Source organism: Sarcophilus harrisii, chromosome 6 (assembly GCF_902635505.1).
Source record: "Sarcophilus harrisii chromosome 6, mSarHar1.11, whole genome shotgun sequence".
NCBI lineage: Eukaryota > Metazoa > Chordata > Mammalia > Dasyuromorphia > Dasyuridae > Sarcophilus > Sarcophilus harrisii.
In genome coordinates this window covers 39254944-39272235 of record NC_045431.1, presented here as the reverse complement: position 1 = coordinate 39272235, position 17292 = coordinate 39254944, and the positions used below count along the sequence as shown (strand labels likewise).

Sequence of the window (17292 nt, the reverse complement as noted above, 5' to 3'; positions counted from 1 at the left end):
TCTGACCAAAATGAACTGCCATTTTTGTTGTTTTTTGGTATATTCAATGCTTATCAAAATGACTGGCACATAGTAAGCTCTTCATAAATACTTGTTAGCTTACCAGGTTGACTGAGAAACAGAGGAGAAAATAGCACTAATATGGTTCAACATTTCCTCAAGCTGTAGTTCTTTTGATAGGACAATAGATTACATAAATGAGCAATCACATATATTTAGGAAGTGGTTAGGTTTATTGCTCATAATCTGAACTTCTCATCAAGTGGCAAATCCAAATTAAAAAAAAGATAAAATTTTAAAGAAAAGGATAATAAAAAAGGATAAAAAAATAACAAAACTGAGTTTTCACAGGAGATAGGTGACTTTTCTAGTTCTTCTCAAGAACTAGAAACATTTCCTTTCAAACATTTTTTTCTTGCTGCCCTCCTTGAAAATATTTAATAATAGGCATAGTTTGTAGTTAAACTCCTTTTATAGAATTGCTGTCTTGTACAAATTCTAACTTTGTTTCCTCTTCTCCTTCCACTTTTCTTCTATTGGAGGAATTCTACAGTGTTTTCACTTTATAATAAAGTCATTATATAGTATGTGCATGGGCAGCTAAGTGGCACAGTGCACAGAGAACTGAGCCTGAAATCAGGAAGTCTCATCTTTCTGAGTTCAAATTTGACCTCAGACAATTAGCAGTTGTATGACCCTGGGCAAGTCATTTGACCTAGTTTGTCTTAGTTTCCTCATCTGTAAAATGAGCTGGAAAAGGAAATGGAAAACCACTCTAGTATCTTTGCCAGTCAAACTCCCAGTGGGGTCATGAAGAGTCAGATACCTGAAGCAACTGAACACCAACAAACAATATATGCATGCATATAAATTGCAGCATGTGATAGAAAAGGTTATATGCAGTTCTACCATTAAACTCTGACTTTAGATCTGGGGACTAGATAGCATCTATTCTCTGCCAGGAGAGAATAGAAGAGGAAATACTCTTCCAACCCTATGTGCCCTTAGCAACTCTGACAACTGTGATTCTTTTCTAGTTTCAGTTCACATCAGTTAATACTTTTGATCTCAGTGTATACACATACATGTATACTGATATTTTAAGAAGGGATGTGTGTGTGTGTATGTGTGTGTGTATGTGTGTGTGTGTGTGTGTATGTGTGTGTGTGTACTTTTCCCAAAGATATGTCTTTGTAGGGTTGTAAATGTTCCCTCCCATACAGCATAGTGATAAAAAGGGCAAGAGAGGCTCACTTGTACTTTGGATTCATTTGACATTCAATTCTCCCCACTTGCTTCCTTTTCCATGCCTCCCTCAACCCTGTCCCTGATTTCCACCATAAAAAAGTGGAACAAACGTGTCAGTGAAGGGAGAGTCTGCAGTGTCAAGTTTAAGAAAAATCACTAATGATAGAATTATCACATTTTCTGTTTTTTTTTTAAATATTGGAACTGATGAAAAAAAATCTAGATTTCAGAAGTGAATTTTTTTGTTGTTGTTTTTTCATCTATAATAATTGACTTTTATGGATTTTGCTTTGGGAAATGATAGGCAACTTGATTTTTATCTAATCTTTGTATTGTTTGGTATAGCATAAAACATGATTAAATTTGAACTAGATTTCACCCAGTATAAACAAGCATATCCCAAAACTCCATGTATAGAGACATGTGTTTATTCATACATCCATACATATGTATAGATGTAACCAGTGTTTGGAATATTTAGATTGATGTCCAGTGGGAAAAGTTCTGAAACTTAACTGTTAACTCTGGGAATTATGATTCTCCTTCCCAGAGACTTAAGCTGTAGTGCTTTCTGAACAGAGTGGGAGTAAAAGGTGAGCAAAATTTCCTTGAGCTACTGAAGGAGACTGATGCTAGAAAAAGGAGATGGACAGAAACAAATTCTGAAGGAGGAGGGAAAAAAGAATCAGATAGGTAGAACATATGAATTTTGAATGGAAGAATAAGAATACCTCATTAAAGTAGTTAAATCTCTTCTGCCTAATCAAAACTCTTGCTAAGAAATGTGATTGAAATGTTGTTGCTCTATGAAAGACTAATTACACTAAAGTGCTTTAATTACCTCCCAATTCCATTTGAAATGGCAGACATTTGTTCCCAAGTTTTTCTCTAATTCATTTTGTTTAAAATACCTGATTTAACTCATATCTTTGACAGTATTTACTCTTAACATAAAATTATGAATAGCCTATGCATGCCTCTATATTAATTGAGGGCAGTGGAGAGGGCAGTAGAAAATGACAATGACTATTTTGCTATAATCAGGAGAAGAATAGGCGAGAAAATTAGCCCTCCTTCTAGAATGCTAGACTTTTCTAGCTGCACTGAGCCAATCATGATAGATTTTTGTGGTTCGGGTGTTTTAAACAACTTTTAATAAAGTCACAAATAGCAGAGATTTATGATACACATGGATCAGGATCATTCCCTTAAGGATAAATTTTGTTGAATCAGATTCAGGTATAGTATGGAACATAAGGCATACTGGGGAAGCCGGTCTCTGAAGTGAGGGGTTTGGGGGAGAATTATAGACCAAGAGAAGATCTGCTATCTAATGGGAAGAGAAAGACAGGATTTGAAAAGATTTTTCACTTTTACCTCATTAGAGTGGGATCGAAAGCCCTCATACAGCTAAATACTCAGCATCCCCTATTGGCTGTATATTTTCAACTTCTATGCAAATTTCATTTAAATATTTTTTAGAATTACATAAGATACTTTTTTTGAAAACTTTTATCAGCCCTCATTTTTCATCATACCAAACTACAGATTGAACTGAAAACAAATCTTGATACCCTTCATACGCTTTAATAATTAATTTATTCTTCAATAAACAATTTTATTCATCATTATTTGTTTCTTTCAAAAGTGTCTAAGGAGTAAATAGGCAGACAGAGATACATAAAATGCTGAGTAGTTAAGAGTAAATAGAGCTCTCATTCAATCAATCCATTTTCTTTTCATAAAAATATAGTTACTAATAAAGGGAAAGGGATCAACTCTTAAATAACAATAGTTAATGTGATTTTTAAAAATAGGAGGCTGGTGAATAAAAGCAACATATGGTATCAAAGTGGCAGGGGACAGAGAGAGAGACATAAGAGATTGAAAGCATAGAAGCATATTCTCATGAGGACTAAACAGTCCTTGTTGTTGGAAGACCATATTGAATCATCATTTATATAGGTAGTATCAAAGTTCACAATTTGTAGGTCCTTTTTAAGATAAGCATGATTCAATTTATTTACGGTTCGGGCAAAGGAATATTTAGAAGCACAGCTATAAGCTTCCAAACGGTAGACTTTCTTGAAATGTAGATCAAAAAATGGATTATCCTAAAAGAGAAAGGGAGGAAGAGTCATTATTTTTGTCATAATTACTGAGAAAGATGTCATAGTTTCCCTGATTCCCATTCCAGGGTCTGTCATATTCATTAATCATTTAAAATATCAACATTAAGGATATTTTAAAAAACCAAAAATAATTCTTTTAAACATGTTCACTTCAAAATTAATGTATATAGGAACATGATACTTCTCTTCCTCCCCATCTCCCATCCCTTACCAATGAATTGTAAAGTCTGGTGGAACAATCCCAATCCTCAACACCTCTCATTCCTTGCCCCAGTACAAAATGAAATACTATCGGGCACTATGGAATTACTAGATCCAGTTGTCCTTCCTTCTCAGGGTATGCAGATTTTTTGAAAATAGGAAGGAGTATAACAATATTATATATCTATCTGTTTATATATTTCTCTATCTCTATCTGTCTGTCTCTGTCTGTCTGTCTATCTATCTATCTATATCCAGGGAAGATCAAAAGGAGAGCTTTTTCTTCTTTCTTTGAATGGCAGTACTTTTCCTATCCCATGCTCAGAAATGGATTTCTACCCTTTCTGTCTTACACACCATCAACCTACTGACTTTGAAGCATACAAAACTAATACTGGCATGAAAGGTAAGCTAATTCATTTGACATTTGACCCTATTGTTGGATTTAATCAAACCATTAATAATTTGGTATTGACAAAGTTATAAATAACTACTTATTTTAGAATTCAAATTAGTCCATTTTATCCCTGCTGAAAAAATAATTTATTTTTCCATGAATTTGCATTTCCATGACATTTTAAGCTAAATTCTGTTCTGAACTGGTCAGTGCCACTTTTTCACATCTCAATTATATCCAAATGGCCAAATAGTTGTGAAATAAACTTAACTACCCTTTATTAATGTATAATAATCTGTATACTTAATCCCAAATTGTCTTTCATTTTGTAGTTTTCATTCTTAATTCTTCAGGTAAGGAGGAAAACTTTTTATAGTAATGAACATATTGCATTATCTGTACACTGGATTTGTGGTTGCAACACAATGCTTTTTTTTCCCCAAGTTAACACTAAGCAACTTAGCTCATTTATAAGTCAACCAGATAAGTCTTTGAGATTGACAGGGAAACTAATGAGTAAAAGCTAGACTAGATAGTATGCTTAATAGAAAAGGTTTAAATATTAATGCATAAAAAGATGGACAAAATCTTTTCACCGGAAGGTTACCCACAAAAATATGATATTGTAACAATTACTGAGGATCAGAAATCTATGAGGATACAGAAGTTTAGCAGGTTATTTTAACATTTATGTCATAAAATAGCACTTACAGTATCTGCTTCTTTTCCATCAATCATCTCCAGATCATTCAAAGACCATTTTTTGGTTACTTCATATTTTTCATCTAGACCTATTCTGTAGTGTTTCACGATAATTATTTTTACTTCTTCTCTTTTGGTCACTGCAAGATAAAAGATTACTTCATTTTCAATGGCTTTAACATGACAATGAAATAATTCAATATAGTTCTTTTCATTGATTGCAATCAGAGCGTTTTATTCTCTGTAGTTTAATGCTTTTGCTGCAACTTTATGAATTATAGCAACATTACCATTTATTACAAGTAAGGAAATTGAAGACTCATAAGCTGAAAAGGACCTTGGAGATTACCTACTACTTCATTATCAGATAAGGAAACTAGGCCCTAAGAGAAGTGACTTGTTCAAGTAAAGTGGTGGCAGGTATTAGAGTCCAATTTTGAATCTGACTCTTAATTCAGTGAACTTTTTAGCATCCTTGACTCTTTATAAATTGTAACCTTTTAAAAATCAAACATGATTTCATTGGTATATTGAGCTACTGGTAAGAAATTTTTTTCCTATAGAATACATATACTCATTTTCTAGGCAATTTACAGTCTCAGAGATTTATTTTATGGCACTATAAAGTTAAATGACTTTATACTGGACTGCACCACCTAGGATGTGAGTTGGAACAGATTTGGATCTTTTTAATTCAGCTCAACCCTCCTACTCTTCTTAAATGATCTCTCTCTCTCTCTCTCTCTCTCTCTCTCTCTCTCTCTCTCTCTTTCTCTTTTTCTCTTCCCTGCTCCCTGTCACTTTGTCTCTGTTGCTGCTGCTGTCTCTCTGGTTTCTCTCTGTTTCTCTGTATGTATATATGTATAAAAATACACACACACACACACATATATATATTTAAATCTAGAGAGATGTAACATAAAAAATAAGAAAAATTTCCATTTCTAAGTCAAAATCACTCTCAATTTACATTTATGGGCTGAGATGATCCATAAAGGTACTAATCAATGTTTACTTTTAAAGTGGTCACATTATTGAAATAATTTCATGTGTGTGTTGCTATTATTCTTGAAATAACAAGTCTCAGGCATCATGCCTCTCCTATCCATTTGTGTATGATTTCTCAAGATTAAAGTAGAAAAGTATGAGCAGCTATTAACTATCTAGACAAAAATGAATATTTTTAATAACACTTGTAACTTGTGCCTTAAAGCTCATTTGCATGAAACTCTCCTTATTGGTGGAGACTGACTATTCAATGCTCCATACCAGACTAAGGACAGAGCAGGTAAGAGCCTAGAGGAGTAATCATGATCTTCTGACTTTGAGAGAAGAAATAAGTTCCAGATTGTCTTCAGATCCCTGAAGGGAAAGAAAATCTCTGGGAAAAACTGACATGTAGAGGAGGACCATATCCTTGCAACTGATTTTGGGCAACACTGTATATTCAAAGAATATGATGTTATATATGTTATATAAATAATTATCCAGAAATTTTTTTAATTCAAAAGAGTATAATGCTTTTTAGCTTTGCAATTTTATGTATTATCTCATTAGTTTTATGCTTCAGAGAATAAAACCAAAATGAGGTTTACATTAGCTTTTTTAAATAAGTAGAAAACTTCTTTTTTGAAATCCTAACATTTCTAATCTTTTCTTTTACTTTTCATTTTTATTCCTCAGATTTATTTGGATAACATCATGCACAGAAAACTCATTTGCCAGTACTTAGTACAATACTCTTAAGAACAAAAATTACAATTGACATTTATCTACTATTTTAAGTATTTACAAATTTACAAAATTACATTTAAGTATTTACAAATACTCCATATACATGATCTCATTTGGTACAATAGATACTATTGTCCACATCTTACAGATTAGGAAACTGAGATTTGATAATTAAATGATACCCAAATTCACCCAGAAAATAGTAAGTGTTGGAGGCAGAAGTGAACCTGGGTCTTCTTACTCCATCTACTATACTTTGCTACATCTATAAGTGCTTAATAAATGTTTGTTTAATTGAAATTGATCTTACATTAGTTCTTAACATTATTGCTGATGTCTTCAAGATAAGAAGAAACTAATTGTTAGGAGTTAAACACTTCAGGAAAATTCTGTGGCATAAAGGGAACATAAATGCTTTAATTTGGCAAAATAGACTCTTCGGAGCCTATGAGACTCTAACAATATTCTTAAGCCAAGAACCAAAGAGTCCACTTTGGCTGGAGTACGCCCAACCTGTAGTCTCCATGCATGCATTCTGCTGCCAACAAAATTAAATTGCAATACGGGTATTAATGCAAGAACAAAATGGAAATTTATCACATTGTCTTAAAACAGAAATGTGTTTAGAGAGATAAAACATCATAGGATTGGTTTTTAGTAGCATCAGAAGTAGAATTGCATAATAACTATTCTCTCTAGGATCAAACTAATCTAGGTACAATGTTTCCCTTAGCTTTTCTATTCTTCTTTTCCTTCTTCCTTACTTGCTTCCTTTCTTTTTTTCTTCTTCTTTTATTTATTTATTTTTAGTGTTATACTCTCCACTATGCCTATCATTTATCCTAATTTTTAATTGTATAGAGGTTTCTACTTTCGAAATGCCTTTTGAAATGCCTATTTATACTGAATTGAAAGGAATTAGATCAGTTGAACAAAAAGGAGTTGTCAATTGTTAATTTGTGGCAAGTGATATAGAAATGCTCCAATCAAAATTGATGTCTGATATTTAATATTTAGTGGTTAGTGTGATATTGGACAAGAAATTTTCATGTGAACCCGACCTAGAATAGAGGAGCTTATATTTAGTGTTTGGGCTACTAATATTGCAGTGGTTGCTGTGGTTACTATGATCACCAATGAACTAACCAAACACTAAAAATATGAGGCATTGGGGAAATTGATGAAATTGTTTGGGGTTTATTGAAAATGTGATCACTGGGATTCTGCCAAGCTAAGTATTTTTTTTTTAAACAAGAGCAAACATTTTTTTTCCAGAAGGAAGAGCTAACTTTACATCTAGACTAGATTGGTGTGAATGATTGGAACTTGGATCATTGACATGGATTTAAGATTATACATAAGATAAAAGAGAAGAAGGGTGAGTTTGTTGGCAATAATAGCATTAAGTATTCAATCTGAAATGTCTGATGAAGCCTCTGAAAAATTTATTTTTATATAGGATCTGAAAGTAAGAATACATGAGTTTATGAACTGTTTTTTTTTTAAAACTGGATTTGCTATTATTGGAATTCACTCTAGTTCAGTCTTTTATATCCATCAAAGTTAGGATAAAATTGGGCATGTTGAAGTAGAAAAAAAGTCGGATTTGGAATCAAAGGACATGGATTGCTATTTATTATTTATATAACCTTGGGCAAATCAATTAACTCTCTGGGCCTCAGTTTTGTTATCTATAAAATTAGGGGAAGAGGTCAGGGGTCAGACTTGATGACCTTTGCACTCCTTTCTAGCCCTAACACCATGATTTTATTGACTTGGCTTAGATTTTTAAAATTGGTAGTTCATCATTACCAGCAGCTCCTCAAGTACATCACGTGTGCTCGAGGTCCAAGTAAATGTTTTGGATTTTGGGAGTTCATTTGTAATTCATTTCTTGGTAATTATGAAAATGTAATCTATCAATTCTAAAATTTAAAATTATAAAAGTTAAGAGGAGAAAGTAGTGTGTTAAATTGGAACCTCAGCCAAAATCAGTGTTAATATCTATAATTTTATGTGTCAAATTTGTATGTATTTTTACGGACTTGAACCCCTGTCTTCCTTATTTGGAGACTATCTACTATGGTATGAAGAAAGTCTAATGTCTGCTCACCATTTCAAACTAAGAGCCTAGCTTGACTCAGATCTGGAAGTAGAAAACATTTCATTTTAACTCTCCCACAGAGACTCTTAACAATATCCCACAAATGCAATTTGTTCTAGTAAGTGTGCATGTGCTAGCGAGTAGGTCCAAGCAGATACTTTTTGAAGGGGAAATGGGTTGTGATATACAAAATCTAGTTAAATATTAAAAGCATTTTATGTATTTAATTTTTTTTCAAAATTTCTCATATGAAAATGAAAGTATTAAAGTTCAAGATACCTCCTGGGGTTAATGGTATTTTATTGCTATTTCATCTTTAATCTTCCTATTTTCCTGACCTCACTCTTACTAAAAGGAGCATGACTACTATGTTTTCTTTTTTGTCTGTGGGACTTATCCATGGATTGTCAAAACTAGTCCCAACTTAAAAATTGGCTTTGGGCTGCTCCTTGTAACACTAATCCAAATTCACAATGTTTCTAAATTTAGCTAGACTCTTCAAAAATATTTAATGTTCTCTTCTTATTTCTTGACACACAGGAACCATAGTGTTAGAAATAACTTGACAAAATCATTTGTCACTCTAGTTCATGGTACAATAGTTTAGTTTTGTTTGTTATCTGTGTTCCATATTCATCACACAGAGGGAGAAATAGTAAAATATACATATAACTGGACTTTACTGTCTTCAGAATCTTAGCATGTAGCACTAATTTTCAATGTAGAATCTCTGGAAATAGGAAATGTTTTTTAAACGTTAATGCATTTCTAAAATAGCTATTTAAATGGTTTAAAAGTTGCTCCAACATATTAAAATATAAAGATTTTCCTTACTTTTCTAGACTTTGACTTCTAATCAATTAAAAAAAGAGTTTGTATTCCAGTATGAGCTTAAAGTTCCCTTTCAGTCCAACAAACTATTATCTAAGTTATGCTGTATTGTGTTATGCTGTGCTATATATTACTACTATGATCCTTCTCACTCTATTTCCTATTGCCATTTGGATCATATTTTATTAAGCTTTATTTCTTTTTTTTTGTATGTCAAATTTTTTTTACCAGTAAAAAAGAAACTCCTTGAGGACCACAACTATTTCATTTTTTGTCTTTGTATTCCCAGCACAGCACACATTATGGCATTTTGCATACAGTAGGGACAAAGTAAATAGACTTGTGATTTCATTGGCAAAAGGAATTCTTATATGAAGAAACTGTCTTTTTCAATGCAGTTGGTGCCTTCTATGCAATTAATAGTCTTAAAAAATGTTTAAAAAAAGTTTAGGGACTTGATGAGAGTCATAAAACAATGTGGTTTGAACCCCAATCTTCTCTCTCCTTTTAAGACTATTGGGCCATGATGCTTCTGAAATGCTGAATTGAATTACATGTTCCATTTAATGTTTTCAGAGAATTTTTTTTTAACTTTTTGGTACTTCAGATCACTGTATGTGATTAATCTTAGTACAGCATTCCGCACATGAGAGATTTGAGTCACCTGGCCTTCCTCCAAAAGAGGAAACTCTTCATTGTCAGTGATAGCTAAGTACTTGGTAGAGGGTAATCTCAGAGATACAGTGAATTCTGAGGAGAAAGCACAAGTTGACAATATAGTCTGCATCTAGTTAGAAATAACTGACAAAAGTTATTTCAAAGCCACTTGTTTTTAGGAAAATAAGCAAATGTCACAGAAGGAAAAGATAGCAGTTTGCTAAGAGAAAAACACATATTCTTTTTGACTTCCCTGAAACTGAAACAAATAGATGAACTAACTTATTTTCATAGATTTTGAAAGTCACAAAAGTTTTAGAGGTACCAAGACTGGAAACTGAGGTTCAATTATATGAAAACATATAATGCCATTCTATTTGAAATTTCCTTCAAAGTGTAAAAGAATCTCTTTTACCACTTATGAAATTCTATAGATTTACACTGAAGAATATAATTCCCTGAATAGAATTACACTAATGTATAATATATTAAAGGAGACTTGGCTTGGTACAGTGGGTACAGAGCTGGTGCCCTCAGATTCAGGAAGGCTTGGCTTCAAGTAATATCTCAGACATTTACTGGCTATTTGATTTACTAAACTTGTCCTGGTGAACATGCTTCCCTGTCAGAGGCAGATTAGATACTTCACTGCACTGAAAGTAAAAGTTTCTTCACTGAGAGTTCTCTATGCCAGTGAAATCACAAATCTAGTCCAAAATTGAAACCATATTTAATGTAATTATTTCAATTATAAAAACACATTTACCTTATTCTAATGACTGTATTGTTGAACTTTAATTAGTTATTATATTATTATAATGCTATATGTATATAATATATAATATTATAGCATATTAAATCTGGAAAGAAACCATTTCATTTTCTAGATGAGAAAAATAGAAGGCTAAAAAATTTAGGTGCGTTTCATAAGCAGATACAGCCACTTGGTGCTAAATACAGTACTGGATCTGGAGTTAGGAAGACCTGAGTTCAAATCCTGCCTTAGAAACTTACTAGCTATTGGCTTTAAGGAAATCACTTAATCTCTTTTGTCTCAGTTTCCTCATCTATGAAATGGGGATGATAATAACAGCATGGGGTTGCTGTGAGGATCAAATGAGATTACATATGTAAATGTTCTGTAAACTTTAATGCATTACATCAATGCTTACCATATTAATACTGAGCTCCTCATTCCTCGGTTCACTGTTCCCCCCTTCTTATATTTCTGAAGAATGTTCTCAAATGGAGAGTTGTGATAGAGTTTGATGAGAATTCAGTAGGGCTAAGGAACTGGGCTTGGATCCATTTTGTAGCTAAAATCAAGACAGCTTTCCTCTCCTTCAAAGCACTGTTTTCCCACTGAAAATCCCATTATCATCTCTTTATCCCATCCCTATCTGTTATCGTTTGGTTCTCTGTCTTGTCTATTTCTCTGTGTCCTCAACTCCCATCCTCTCATCTTCACATCTTAGATTAATACATCAAGATGAGAACTTATCATTTCTTTTCTTTTCTTTTCTTTCTTTCTTTCTTTCCTTCTTTCTTTCTTTCTTTCTTTCTTTCTTTCTTTCTTTCTTTCTTTCTTTCTTTCTTTCTTTCTTTCTCTTTCTTTCTTTTTTTCTTTCTTTCTTTCTTTCTTTCTTTCTTTCTTTCTTTCTTTCTTTCTTTCTTTCTTTCTTTCTTTCTTTCTTTCTTTTTTAGAATTTGTCATTTCTGATGAGAGAGTCTAACACTTGCTCATGCTGATTTCTCTTCTATTAAAATCTGTGCCCCATTACTTAGCATACACTTAGTTGTAACTTCCCCCTCTTCACTACAATTCATCTGGGGGGTGGGAGTAGTGAAATACAGTGTTGCTTCATGGCAGCCATTATTGTATTTATTAGTATCATGCTTTTGGACAAGTTACTTAACACTCTCATCTGTAAAATGAGAAAAATAATATATGCACTACCTGTGCCACAGGGTTGGGGTGAGGAGCAAGTCAAATTAACATGCATTTATTAAACACCTACTAACCATCAGGCACCGTGCAAAGCACTGAAGATATATAAAAAGAGGCAAAAAATAGTCCCTGAGTTTACAGTCTAATGAAGGAGACAGCATGCTAGAAACTATAGCTAAATAAACTGTATGTAAGATAAATCAAACAGAGGAAAGGCACTAGCACTATAAAGAAGTCAGAAGAGCTTCCTTAAGATTATATGCTCTCTTGAGCTTTTATAGAACTGTTTCATGTGTTTTGGTTTTGTCTCTCCAAATGGTTCCTAAATTCTTTGAGTGCAAAGATTATGTCCTGCTACTTTTTAGCATTTTTCATAGTGTCTAACAGTTGTAAACAGCATGGAAGCTCTATAAATACAAAGTTTTACTATAGTTTGAATCAATTCAATTAAATGTTGAGTTGAATTGATTAGCTTGATGACTTGGAAATAAAGAAAATACTTTTTTCCATATCTTTAAGGGATATTTGGAAGTAGAGAGAGGGAAAAAAGGAGTCCTTTTGAGATCTTGGAGACATCAAGTCTCCAAGAAAAAGAATTTGAGAATAAGCTCTAAATGTTCTATCACCCAAGACAGGCAATAGGAACTGGGCCTGCAATATCATTAGTACAGAGAACTTTTAGATGAATATGTAAGAATGTAAGAAAATGTAAGAAAACAGTATGGAAGCTCTGTAAATTCAAAGTTTTGCCATAGTTTGAATCAATTCAATTGAATGTTAAGTTGAATAGCTTGATGACTTGGAAACAAAAAAAAAATACTTTTTTCCATATTTCCAAGAGATATTTGGGAGTAGGAAGGGGGGAAAGGGAGTCCTTTTGAAATCCTAGAGACATCAAGGGCCTCAGAGGATGGATAAAGAATTTGAGAATAAGTTCTAAATGTTCTGTCACTCAAGACAGGCAACAGGGACTGGGCCTGTAATATCATTGGTATGAAGAACTCTCAGATGAATAAGTGCTCTCTAACAATGTAGAACGATACCTTTTCTCAGAGATTTGTCCAGAGCACTAAGAAGTGTGGGCCTTGGGACCCATAGCTAGTGTCAGAAGTAGCACCTGAACTTACCGCTTTTTTTCAGGTTTTAAGCCTATCAACTCCAGGGCTTCTTAAACTTTTTTCATTCACAACACCTTTTTGTGATTTTTACATGACCCAGGATATATATGTATATAAAACAGGTATGCAAATCAAATATTTACTGATAATAAATCATAATTTCATGACCTCCACATTCAGTTATATGACTCCATGTGGGGTCTCAACACACTGCCTGTCATATGACCTAAGAATAGATAATTCCATTCTAGGATATAAAAGTATGTTAATTCTATCAGACAGCATTTTATTTTAAAAGCTATTTGGCTAATTGGATTTGTGAGTCTTTATGATTCTTCCCATAAACATTATGAAAGTATATTAGTGTGCAGTGCTAAATAATGGGAGAGTCATTACCACTGTACAATCACATCTGTTTACCCATTTGGGCTCCAGTTTTATTGGGGAGTAACAATACCCTATTTACCTCACCCAGACACGGATACAACTAACCATTTAAAACAATTTATATAAAGCTCCATAGAAATGGATATTACTGTTATTATGACTCAGTTTCAATGATGGAGCTCTAAGTATCTATCTGTCTTAAGATTTTGAGGGTGGTGGTTTGTGTATGACAGTTAACTGTCATAACGGCAAATGATTATTCTATTAGGTTCCCACAATTTGAACTTATATCTCAAAAAATCATTACTATATACTCTTTTACTGTTTGCTATGAAATTAATAAAGAGTCCTTAGTACCTTCTTTAAAATACATGATTCTTTTTCAGTTATTCATTGCTGTCCAAGGATAATTGCTTCCCTGTAGCATTGAGCAGCTGTCCAGAGCTGGGGCTCATCCAGAAGAACAAGGGGTGGGGCTAAATACACATACCTCAGTTTAAATATCTTTCTGGGATACACAATTTATTAATTAGGGCAAATTGTGGGGACTCTTTTTTCTTATTCTAATTTGAAGTTAGATTGCGTCATCTTTCTCTTAGCTAAAATTTTGATTCTGTCCATTTGTTGGATTTTCTTGACTCATTATTATGGACTCCATCATTTCAGGATCCAGAGAGTCCTCCTGTGTATGGCCCTTTTCCTGTACCCTATTAGATAATCTGATAATCAATTTCTTTCTACTACCAAGATTCAACTTTGTCCCTGACTAGCTCACTTTTCCTGATTCCTATGAGAGTATGACCCAGGAGATCTCAGCTAGTGCCACAAACAGTTTCCAGTTACACCATGCTGGCAGTTGGGGAGAGGAGAAGCAGAAATACCAAATGGGGGAGTACACTGAAAACTCTCAACACCTGTCAAAGTTCTTCTGTTTAGATGCAAACTATAATAATAGTCTTTGAGAAGACTTAAAAATCAGTTCCCCGTATTCTTTTATTTTCTCCTACTTTCCTAAAAAGTTAAAGAAATTTTGCTGTGTATATGATTCAGTAACGAATAGGGTTCATATCTACATTAAAAAGACATGTTGCAGGTTAGCATACTATAATTAAGAAAGTGGAAATCTGGTTGCCAGACTAGTTGACATAGAACTTTGGAATTTTAATTGCTGTTCCTATTTTCACAACAATATCATAAATATGCATAAATATTGGGGATATAATATCCATATATTGATTATCAATTTCTTTTTCTATCAATGGGTTTTGAACTTAGATTCAAAACTGATATACTATATATATATATGTATGTATTTACATGTACACATGCACACACACACATATATATATTGTTTTAACATATAATGTGATTGAGTGGAGGGTCTATGCTTCTAACCTTTTCTACATTTTAAGGTCCTCTCCTGCCCAGGTTATTCACTTGTAAGCTATCCATTGGAAGCAGGGACTGTCTTTTGTTTTTATATCCTGAGTGCTTAGCAGTGCCTAGCACATAGTAGGTGTTTAATAAATACTTTTAACATTCTGAAGATGCATAAAGTTTAAATATTAGAGAAACAAAGCCCATATTAAGGAAGTGACTCTTGCCTAGAGGGTAATTGGCCTTTTTATCTTATGCCTATTTTATTAATTTGCCTTTTTGATGATCATATTGTCTTCTTATTAAAATTTCTAAAATGGTTAGTATGCAATTAGAAAGCATTCCACACTGAAGAGCAAGTTTTATTGTCACCACTTCTCTATTTTCACAACCTACTGACTGATGATAAAGTATTAAAATAGAGAGTTCTAAGAGAAAAGATTTACTTTTTTAAAAATGATATTCTTCCTTAAAAAAAAAAAAAACCCAAGGAGAGATAGCATGTCATTGCAGATAAAGAGTCAATCCTGAGGTCATGGGTTGGGCTTCTGATGCATTCTGGCTCTTGACCCTGAGCAACACTCTTAAGCTCCAATGCTCCAGGCACCTCTCTACTAGAGAAATTGAGGTCTTACTCAAGTAAAAAATTTCCACACCTTAAAGTGCTCTTTTTCAATGAAATCAGAGGGTGAGTCCCTATCCCTTGAAAAAATAATACAAAAATTAATTCCAATCTGAAAATTAAGGTCCTGTTTCTTCTTCTGTATGAGAAAGGAGGAATCCATTTCCCTAAATGGGTAGTAAATCAAACAGAATAGCCCAGCCCGTTCATTATTTAAAAGTATAAGGACAAATTTTTTTTTTTTACTTATTAAAAACAGGACTCATGTTAATCTAATGATCTGCAAAGACAATGCACAAGATAGCCCCTTAGATACTAAGTGATCCAAATACATTTTCAGATCACTTGCTGCACAATTAGCTAAAAGGGTTTTCACACGCAAAGCTTACACTGAGTTTATTGGATTTTGCCATTCAGTTTAGCCTTAGTTCTCAGCACTAGCATGAGTAAACTTATGCTCATCAGCAAATTCAAGCACAATAACTCTGTAAAGTACTAAGTAGATTTCTGTCGGACCTCCACTGTCTCACTGAATGCTTTTTGGAATGGGGCTTCCTCACCACAAAGAACAAGACAAGCAGTAAGTTACCTGATACACAGAGGTAGTACCTGTCCTGGGCTGGGAACTCAATTTCAATAAATTCATAGAGATGCTGTGACAGTGGTTTGAACAGTTTCTTTTCCAAGTCCTCTTTTACCAAAGATGACATTTCTTTCAGTTCAACTGAGATTGATGCTTTGCTCAAGCTTGTTTTCTCTCTTTCCTTCTTGGCTCCCTGGATCCCTTGTTCCGGGCTGTAGCTGGTCTGCCGGGATCACCAACCTTTTGCTCCTCAAATTCCCACAGATCCTGATCTCTTCCTAGTGTTTCCGAGTGATCCAGAGGCAGGATTCGGGATTCGGAGCAATTCCCAATTTCTCAGACCCCTCCCGGCAGCCTCAGTCTCAATAGTGGTGAACCTCCCATCCCACTTCAGTACACAGCAGGCTTCCCTGGGCTGTTCATCTGCGGTTTGTTGATGAGGGGAATATATTGATAAACATCGGCAGGTACAAATGTGGAGCTCCTTGATTTTTCCAGTCCTGAAGCTTCCCCCTCCCCTTTTATATCAATATTCAGAGGAAGACCACTTCTTCAGTTTGATTCCATTACACAGAGCATCTGTCTGACTGTATTGATTGAAATCATCTTCCATTAAGAACTTTGCTATCACTGGCAAGAGCAAAAGCAGCATTGCTTGCTCCCAACACTCCCCACAAACCTAGCTTTCTCTTTCCTTTCCCTCTCCTGGAGTGCTGTCAAACACTTTCCTCTCCCCACAGGTCTGCACATAGATTGCCTCAGAGGAGAGAAACAGCTAATTTCTGGTTCAAAATCACTTCTGAAATTAAAACGAGACTTCAATATTAGTCTTCGTGGCACTGTTTGAAAACCCAGGGCAGTTCTTAAGTGGGTGAGATGATACTGGACAGGTGGTGGTTGCAGGCAATGATTCCTCGTTTCCACAGAGAACAGAAGGAGTTGTCTGATTGTTTAAAGTATATTAAGAAGGATTTAGGCTAAATAAATGAATATAGGATGGGTCTCTGGTGAGAAAATATTCTGAAGACTCACTCCCTTCCTGATTCCAACATTTCACAAAATCCTCCCACCATAAAAGTCTTCCCTGATTTGTATTCCACATCTCAATACCAATTCTACCCAAGCCTGATTTCATCTGACTGCCTCTTCTAATACAGTTCCCAGTCCATGTATGATTTAGTAGATAAGAACCAGGGAGATTTCAGAAGAATTTTCTGACTATAAGGTTCAGTGTCCCTTCTATACCACCAT

The 17292-nt window shown here is 34.0% G+C and overlaps 2 protein-coding genes across 2 annotated transcripts in view; one reads left to right on the top strand and one right to left on the bottom strand.

Annotated features, from left to right (window-relative positions):
• Nucleotides 1-2296: 2296 nt before the first annotated feature.
• Nucleotides 2297-16777, bottom strand: EXOC1L (exocyst complex component 1 like). The gene is made up of 3 exons (XM_023505992.2): nucleotides 16048-16777; nucleotides 4690-4820; nucleotides 2297-3362 (listed from the first exon to the last, which is right to left on the bottom strand). The coding sequence occupies exons 1-3, from the start codon at nucleotides 16166-16168 to the stop codon at nucleotides 3096-3098; spliced, it is 519 nt and encodes a 172-aa protein (XP_023361760.1). The 5' UTR covers nucleotides 16169-16777; the 3' UTR covers nucleotides 2297-3095.
• LOC111721368 (cyclic nucleotide-binding domain-containing protein 2-like) overlaps nucleotides 3847-17292 on the top strand; it is a 107817-nt gene continuing 94371 nt past the window's right edge. The window contains exons 1-2 of the mRNA XM_031941559.1: nucleotides 3847-3987; nucleotides 7690-7792. The gene's annotated coding sequence lies outside the window, so the exon portion shown is untranslated. The remainder of the gene's footprint in view (nucleotides 3988-7689; nucleotides 7793-17292) is intronic.

What these genes read in the sequence shown, in the direction of transcription:
- EXOC1L (XM_023505992.2), bottom strand. Translation starts at nt 16,168, where the DNA reads ATGTCATCTTTGGTAAAAGAGGACTTGGAAAAGAAACTGTTCAAACCA. An exon ending in GTACTACCTCTGTGTATCAG is followed by an intron (nt 4,821 to 16,047) that starts GTAACTTACTGC and finishes TTTATCTTGCAG; the next exon opens with TGACCAAAAGAGAAGAAGTA. An exon ending in ATGGAAAAGAAGCAGATACT is followed by an intron (nt 3,363 to 4,689) that starts GTAAGTGCTATT and finishes TTTCTCTTTTAG; the next exon opens with GATAATCCATTTTTTGATCT.